This window comes from Aspergillus nomiae (genome assembly GCF_001204775.2).
Source record: "Aspergillus nomiae NRRL 13137 chromosome Unknown contig00385, whole genome shotgun sequence".
Lineage (NCBI taxonomy): Eukaryota > Fungi > Ascomycota > Eurotiomycetes > Eurotiales > Aspergillaceae > Aspergillus > Aspergillus nomiae.
Genome location: NW_015378440.1, coordinates 868 through 9643, shown reverse-complemented (window position 1 = coordinate 9643; position 8776 = coordinate 868). Strand labels below are relative to the sequence as shown.

Here is an 8776-nt window from a genome sequence, read left to right as displayed (position 1 = left end):
TTAACCCACCCCTTGCGTAAAATGGTCCCAAATCCTGAGTGGATCTTTGGAGCCTATATCTCAGGGACAGCAATCTTCTGATACCACCGTCCTTTTGCATGTTATGAGCAGGGTTGTTTAACAATAGCTTCTGTCTGGCCGTCGTACAAGATAAGGGACGGGTTCTAGAAATGCTACTTGTACCTGCTGAAGAGACTATTCGCACGGGTAAGGAGGGCTTTCTCAAGGATATCTACTGGTCTCCATCGGTAGTCGAAAGCGGTGGAGGGATCATAATTATAGGCAAGAAACAGGAAAGTGGTAGAAGAGGGACATCTCGGATAGGATCGTTTAGTTAAGGGGAATAGAGGATAAGATCACTGTTTTGCAAGCTGAGTTGAAATATCTAGGATTCTCGTAGTCTGGAGATATGGTTAAAAGTGAAACCTCTCATCTTTAGGTATCTAAGCTTCAAGGTTGGACCGTTCGCCCCTAGTCTTCTGGCCGAGTGATAAATGCCAATATGTACGACACTGAATCTAGAATACAGAAGCAGGCAGTCACACTCTCACACGGATACTCACTACACCCAAAACCCAAATCATAATATATAAAAGTCGGCCCATCAAACCATCAGCTCGTCAGTTTCAAGAGAAAAGCTACGCCAACGATCCCACCAAGCATCTCCCGATTCGAACATCCCAACCTCCGGCCAAACACTTCTGAAAACCTCCTTCCATGGTTCCAGAAAATTTGACCCAAATAGAGTCTTCGTATAAGGACACGAAGCCACCTGCATAGCCATCACCTCACCACGACGATCATCGCGTGAATTGCGTTCGACTAACCACGCGCAAGGGAAAATATGGACCAATTGACTGAACAGAGTATGCGTTTCAAACGCGCTACATTGCAGCCGAATGATCATTCTTTCGAGAAGTGATGAGCCTACGGCCTTGTTTCCGGATATGATTCTGAAGATCGAGCACGCTAGGTTCGAGTCTACGGCGCTGTTTCTGAATAGTCGTTGGATGTGGCCGTTGCGGCTTCGGTAGCGGCCCCCTACGTCTTTGACGGAGAATTTATTGCCGAACTCGTCGAATGACGGCTCGCTAGGCGGTTTGGTGGGTGTGTTGGGGATTGGATTGCGACCCCGGCGGAACTCTTGTTCGGTATCTGTTGCCCTTGCCATATTATCTTGGCTTGTACCGAGGGTTGCATCGGAAATGTCGAGGTGTAAGTGTAGGTATTTGAGACGTGGTATGGTTCCTATGGCCTTGTAAAGGGCGACTTCGGTCGCGTCGCCCTGAGAGCGCGGGATCGTGAGATCCAGGCTTTCCAGGAGGGGACAATGTTCTCCGAGCTGGAGGATGTCGCGTTCGGTTAAACACTGCCAGGCCTGGGGTCCTGCGAGGTCCAGCCTACGCAGGCAACAGCCATGGTGACGAACAAGTGGGTTCAAAGACACCAGCGAGTGCCAACCCTCCAAGTAGAGCTCTTTCAGTGGAGGGAGGCTCTTTATGAAATGGGTTGCCGCCTCGTAGAACTCGGTGGTAGGAGCGTCCTCCTCGAGAAAAGCATGGGCCTTGAGCTGTAGATAGAGTATTTTTAGTTTCGGAAACTTGAGCTGCTGGGACCAGATCATCAATGCCTTCGGCTTGGCCAGGGAGCAGAGCTCAAGGGTTTCTAGCTCGGAGAATCTCGTGTGCTTTCCCCATTCAAGGAGCGTCCTGGCTGTCAAAGGGACCTGGTCAATGATTCTCAGGAGTTTCAACGATGCAGGAGGTATAGAGGTATCGTCCTCGTCCGTCTTGGGCTTTTGCAAAGGAATAGGTACAAGGGCGGATGTGAAGTTCTGTGGGGCTTCGCGACGGGTGATTTGTAGTTCTTTCAAATTCGGGGCCGACTTGACCAGACGTTGGATAGTCTTCATTCGGTAGCAAGGGCTGTTGTCATAGCTACGCACACCTCTTTCATTGTACTGCAGCATGATACTATGCAAGGCTGGCGAGAATACCAACTTGTGCTCTTGGGAGTCTTCCGTGAGGGCATCCATGCTGTCCAAGGAGAATGTCTGGAGATGTAGTCTCGATCGGGGCGCGCAGTCATGCAGAGCATCAAGAAGACAGACAGGAAACTGGCCGCCGCACCTGAAGAACAGATCTGTCAGCGCAGGCAGATTTCTAATCAACTCTGCCACAGGCATCCATGCATGGTTTCGTCTGTCGGTTAGCCTAACATCTGCATCGCGGGTGTTGGGGCACCATGGTGTCTCCTGTAGGCCTGCAGCGCACGTAGACTCGTATGGCTCATCCAGATCCGTGCGTCTCAGGTCACTAAGCTTCGGTGGGCGCCAGTCAACACGCGCCTTGCAAGGAGCATCCGCCTCGCACGTGGAAAGGCTTTCTTCAATGATAAGCCGACGGGCATAGTGGAAGCTCTTTGTCTTGTCCAGCTCTTTCACGATCTCCTGGGTCGATTTCGTCAGTGCGTAATGTCTGCATACCTTGATTGCTATATCGCGGTAGATTATAGACCGGGCTGCTATACTAGCGTGAGTGTAGAATAATCTGCTCACTAATTTAAGATCATGGAGACTCGTGGGTTCGTCGTTGGCTATAAGGGTAAATATGAGTCTGATAAGCTCGGAGGGCAAACGCCGGAAGGGTGGAAAATCCTCCAGATCCATTTTGGTAGTTCTCTGAAAGCATTTTGTGTGACAGTTCGAGTCCATGCTAAGTATATAACTAGAATAGCTTCGTCAAATCCCCCTTGGAGAAGGGGGAGATCCTGATCGAGACGCATATCTCCGGTCTGGCAAGAGAAGAAAGGGTTCCTGGGACGGATTAGCTACACTGAATGGATCTTGCTTTCCAGGTTGGACTGAAGGTGAGGGCGATGTGGGTTTCCTTATGTAGGGGTGTTTCAGACAGACATAGTCTGACAATGTAGATATCCACTGTGACGGTGAATGGGATTGTTTTCGCTGCTTTATTGACCCATTGTCTGACAGACAATTCTTGGTACATACCGACCTATTCAGCAGGATCTCCCATCGATGTGCGATTCACCTTATATTATGACAGACCCAACGATCAGGATGGGTCTTGACAGTGTTATTCTGTTGACTACTACCATATCATACCGTGTGTGCTAAAGATAGCTTTGCATGGGAACCAGTACAGGACCATTTCTCAGAGAAATGATTCATCTGAAGACTACTAAAGAATAAATTGTCTAAACAATAAGACAAAGAGTTACATGGAACAAAGGATGTCAGTCCCTTTGACACATGACAAATCTCCTCGAACCTCGAAGTCAATCAGCGCTTAAAAATCTCAGATATGATGTGCCCTAGTCCTAGCCATCTTCTCTAATAGCAGCGTAAACACATCAAACGGATATCTCCAGTGTCTAAAGAGCCTGAACCGCTTCTAGACTACTAGATAGAAAGGGTGCAGTCTACTGGACATATCAATAAATATTATATCAGGAATATGGAATTTAGTAGTAGAAGTATACGTTGGAAAGGCATCTAGATAGACTTCTAGATAGATAAACTTCCAGCGTATATTAAAAAGAGGTAATTACTGATTTCTAGAAAACGTACATTATAAGATTAGTATTTAAAACCAAAGAATTCAGGGACCCTATCCCGCAGCTATACATCACGTTAATAATATTCTAGGAAACTGGCTAAATCTCCTACATACCTCTCACTAATATTCCAGTTAAAAAGTATACTGACGCGTTAACGCGTTCCCTAGAATAATAATAGTAATATAGCGATAGAGGCGATTTCACCTCATCTCTTCGAGCGGAGGATCAAGCGTAGGGATAAGAGGAAATCGGGCGATTTAAGCGATTTGATCGCAGTTCACTATAGATATCTCCACTTGTCCACAAGAAGTATCATAATACAGCAACAAAAAGACCGACTAATCCTGGGCCGACCTCTATCTCTTCGGTAATGTAGAGTATCGAGCCAGGTATTAGTTCTACTCCTGATGCAGTAGGACAACCGGTTGTGTGTATAGGAACCACAAAGGCTGGACCTTTTGTATTATGGAATCGCGCCGGGCTGGATCCTGTCCGTAGTACCGTATAACCCCATCGGTGTTTGAGCTTCTGATCAATTTCCAGTAAATCTAGGAGAGGTCGACAGGCTTGGACAAGGCCTTTATCCACACACTTCTCCAGGTTTTCGCCCTCCTTTTTAAAATTTGCCGTTTGATTAAGCCACACGGCTAGTCCAGATAATATTTTGTCAACTGCAGAATGGGTAATCTTCTCGGATTCGAGACGAGACCTGCTAGGTATATTCTCCATAATCTTGTGTATAGCTGCCGGCGCTTATGTATAAAGTTTTGATAATAAAATCTAGAATCCAAGTGTAACTGATAATTTAATCTTCGATATATTCGATATAGCAGCTATATCTTAATTGCGTTTTGGTTATCGAGGGAGCTCTATCAAGATAAATATCGGTTTACCCCGCATTGCAGGGGTAGTTCTGGTAATTTGGTTATATAATTTTGAAAGATAGTAAGTCGATATTGGTGCCTAATATCGGGTAGCTTTATAGAATACTGGAGAAAGTACTCTGTACGGAGTAGTCTAAATCGAGAACCATGATAAAGTCAAGGTCTGCCCTGCAATATTCATTGACTGGGATAATATAAATCAATGCCCATTGCTATCTAGAATAAATGGGAAACATTGCGAGATAGCAGTGTTTTCTCAAATAACGCGAGCTTCACAATATTTATATAGAACCCCAAACCCTGAAGTTGACATCAGACCAGCAAGAAAGCAGCAACACCCCATACACACAAGGAAAACCCATTTCGACGCCAAATGTACCTGAGTCCCCAAACACCACACTATCAATCCCAATCCCAATCCCCTATCACGCAATCCGCCTTACAATGATGAAACCCTAGCTAACAATATATCTCCGCACCGCTCCCCAACGAACATATCCATTCCACCCTCTAGACCAACCACTATCTTAATAACAATCTATAAGTAAAAGAATATAGAATATCACGCCTCAACCGGACCCAATGACGAATCTAGCCGTTGCATTAGAACACAATTCTACCGACAGCATCGGCTAGTTATCTACCGGTTACGCGATGACACTTGCTGATGGCGAGATTGCGGGGTCGATCATCGATTTTTTATTGTTAGTGTTCATGTAGGTATATAGATCTGTAGAGGTAGCTGGAGAGATAAAATCTATATATACGGAGTACATAAGCTGAAACTACACAATCCCAACCTACGTATCGGAAGAATAGACAACGCAAAATGGGTGACAGCAGCACCCAACCAGACCATGCCAATGGCACGACTCCCAAGAAACACATCCTGTTGAATGCGTTCGACATGTCCACTGTCGGACACTTGTCCCCTGGACAATGGAAGGTATTTATCCTATGTCTCTTGCTCTATTCTTAACCCACCATACATCCAAGATGGATATAGAACGATACTAAAGAACCAAGAATCCCGCCGACAAATCCGCCACAAAACGCTCCCTCACCTACTGGATCGAGCTAGCCAAGCTACTCGAGCGTGGCGGCATCAACGCCCTCTTCCTCGCGGATACCTACGGCGGATACGATACCTACGAGGACAGTCTGGATGAATGTATTCGGCGCGCGGCGCAGTGGCCCGTTACGGATCCTACAATTGTACGTCCCCCCCCCCCCTTCGCTGCTAAGTATAGACCTACGTGTGTTGTGGGGATTTGGTGGTCAGACTCATGCTGACGGGTGCCATGCGACAGCCGATTTCGGCCATGGCGGCGGTGACGAAGAATCTCGCGTTCGGGATCACGGCGTCGACGTCGTTCGAGCCGCCTTTCTTGCTGGCGAAGCGGTTCTCGACGCTGGATCATTTGACGAATGGGCGCGTGGGGTGGAATATCGTCACATCGTGGAAGAAGGCGGCGTTTAAGGCCATTGGATTGGATACGCCGATCGAGCATGATGAGCGGTATCGGCAGGCGGATGAGTATCTGCGGGTTGTTTATAAGTAGGTTCTCCCTTGTCTATGTGGGTTTTAGTGGGAGGGGAAAAGGAGAAGAGGAAAAAAAAGAAAGAATGCTAAGAAGATAGACTCTGGGAAGGATCCTGGGCATCTGACGCGCTCTCCCCCGACCCCGAAACCGATACCTACGTGGACCCGGCCAAGGTGCGCCAGATCAACCACAAGGGCAAGTACTTTTCGCTGAACACGCGTCACATTGTCGATCCGTCGCCGCAGCGCACGCCGTTCCTGTTCCAGGCCGGCACGTCGGCAGCGGGGTCTGCGTTCGCGGCGACGCATGCCGAGGCGATCTTCGTGTCCAGTCATTCGCCCGCCGTGCTGCGGCCGAAGATCGATCACATCCGGAAACTGGCGGCGGAGCAAGGGCGGGATCCACGGTCGATTAAGTTCTTCGCAACGTTTACGCCGATCATTGGGCGCACGGATGACGAGGCGCAGGCCAAGTATGAGGAGTTGAAGCAGTATGCGTCGGTGGTCGGCGGACTGGTGCTGTTTAGCGGGTGGACGGGGATCGATATTTCGCGGATTCCGCTGGACCAGGATATCACGGCGGCGGATTCGCTGGAGGCGCATAAGGTGACGAGCATGTTGGATGCGTTCACCACGACCAGCGAGGATGTCCCCCAGTGGACGCCGCGCGTGGTGGCTCAGAAGGCGGCGATCGGGGGCTTGGGACCGGTGGGGATTGGCAGTCCGCAGCGGGTGGCGGACGAGCTGGAGCGGTGGATTCGGGAGGCAGATGTGGACGGGTTCAATCTAGGATATGTGACCACGCCGGGGACCTTTGAAGAGGTGGTGGATTTGTTGATCCCAGAGCTGCGGCGGCGGGGATTGTATCCTGCCGCGGGGGCGGAGGCGGACGGGCTGACGGCGCGGGAGAAGGTGTACGGCAAAGGCCAGCGCGGGTTGCGAGCGGACCATCCAGGCAGTCAGTACAAGTACGAGGTTTATCAGGAAGACGACGCAGCTGTTGCTGAAAGAGAGGGGTCATGATGCGCAGATAGAGCGATAGAGTTGCAGTCCGATTCTTTTTCTTTCCGAAAGCTTACGGTTTTTAGTAGACTTCACTGTTTTGTTGTAGCCAGATTAAGCCTGACAGCCACAACGCCTTCTCCGTCACCACTGCCGAGGGCCATCCCTAACCCTAATTGTCAGCCATGGCACCATCTAGATGGCCTTCTGTCTGGCGTGCAAATCCCGTCTGTTTGATGCACTTTCTCGATCGAGACTTGCGATTCCCTCCAAACCAGGAAACAAGAGGAATCGATGACCTGACGAGATACCAGGTAAGAATCCCCCCCCCCCCATCAGTCTAGACCGGTCGCTGCAGGACACTTTGTCTCGTGACCCCTTTTCTCCCCTCGCCAGAGAAACCTCCGGCTTTTCAACCCTGGGTTCTGGGGATACCAGACGAAAGGGACCGTCGCATGGCTATCATGTGACAGCCCCAGATTATTCTCTATCAAGGGAATCCACACGTCTTTTTGCCGCGATCTAGAACCGGAGAAAGTTAACCTCAAATCCAATTCACCATCCCCCATCGCCATCCCTTGTTCCGGTCAAACATACCGCTCGTCCGCGCTAAGACGAAGAAGGTACGGACCTTTTGGGGGACAAAACCGAGTCGCACAGGCACTAAAATCCTTAGTCGCCCTCCTACCCGATCTTCACATCCTGTGGTATTATGCACGGTCGTCTGGGTGGCTTGACCTTAACTTCGTTTTAGTTCGTTCGTTAGAGTCCCAAAGTGACAGGCGTCGTGCAGGGGAACAGGGGGGAAGCAAAAAGGAAGAACAAATCGGCTTGCAACCAGGGGTGATAAAGGTGTTAAACTGTTGAATGAGGTAGGATCCTCGAGATGCATCCTCCTCGACTAGGACGATTTGGGATTGATGAATGAATCCATGGCAGGAGGAGGGGAACTACCCTTTGAATTCATCAGGACGAGGAGGTCCGTATAGTCAGAAGGCAAGCAAACAACTCACCCTTTCACTTTGGACTGGTCGAATTAATTTCCTGGAACGGGGGGGTCGAGGTTCATTCCCCATCCTGTGCTCCCGTACTTTGTGTGTCTTATCAGGCGTATTATTATGATTAATATTTTCGTTGCATTTATTCTCTCATCGAACAAAAAATACGCTTTTGCGTACTGGGGGGGGGAAGCAAACTCTATACGCCCGTACAACCAAAGTTTGAGATGCATTGGCATGTTCCGACGCAAGGCGGTTTCGGATGGGCCGAGTTGTATACTAGTCGCCCTCTTCTCCCTTCCAGTCATAGATTGGGTAGGAATCCCTACCCAAGCACCGACCCATCTGGTCGGCAATGGTCCAGCCACGGCCGTGGTGGAGGCCTGCAGCCTGCATGCATATATCGAGGAGGATGTCGTCCATGAGGGAGTGTCGGGTGGCTCGTCGAGCTGCCACGACTGGACCGTGCAGATGGAGCAAACAACAACAAAGCCATGACGAACTATGTCGACTCCGTCAATAGCTCTTTCACGGTCTTGTTCTCGAGAACGGGGCAGGTCCCGTCCAAGCACACTCACAGACATCCACACCTAAACGACTGACATGCATGGTCTTTGTCGCGGGCATGCGGTAAGCTGACTATAGTTCTTACGAAAGGCTGTCCATGCCATCCCGAGGTTATCCCTGAAAGAGCAAAAGACAAAAAACCAACAACAAAAACATAAAAGAAAAACATAAAAGAAAAAGAAATAAAAAAAAAGAAAAAAGTC

General features: G+C 49.2%; 2 protein-coding genes across 2 annotated transcripts; one reads left to right on the top strand and one right to left on the bottom strand.

Moving 5' to 3' along the window:
* Positions 1-604: 604 nt before the first annotated feature.
* ANOM_011142 (uncharacterized protein) lies at positions 605-2668 on the bottom strand (the record flags this gene model as incomplete). Its single annotated transcript, XM_015556398.1, has 1 exon — positions 605-2668. The coding sequence occupies one exon, from the start codon at positions 2666-2668 to the stop codon at positions 605-607; it is 2064 nt and encodes a 687-aa protein (XP_015402954.1).
* A 2624-nt stretch (positions 2669-5292) lies between these two features.
* On the top strand, positions 5293-7029 carry ANOM_011141 (xenobiotic compound monooxygenase, DszA family; the record flags this gene model as incomplete). The annotated part of the gene is made up of 4 exons (XM_015556397.1): positions 5293-5409; positions 5490-5678; positions 5774-6021; positions 6105-7029. 4 exons carry the CDS (start codon positions 5293-5295, stop codon positions 7027-7029), a joined length of 1479 nt encoding a protein of 492 aa, XP_015402953.1.
* Positions 7030-8776: the final 1747 nt, after the last annotated feature.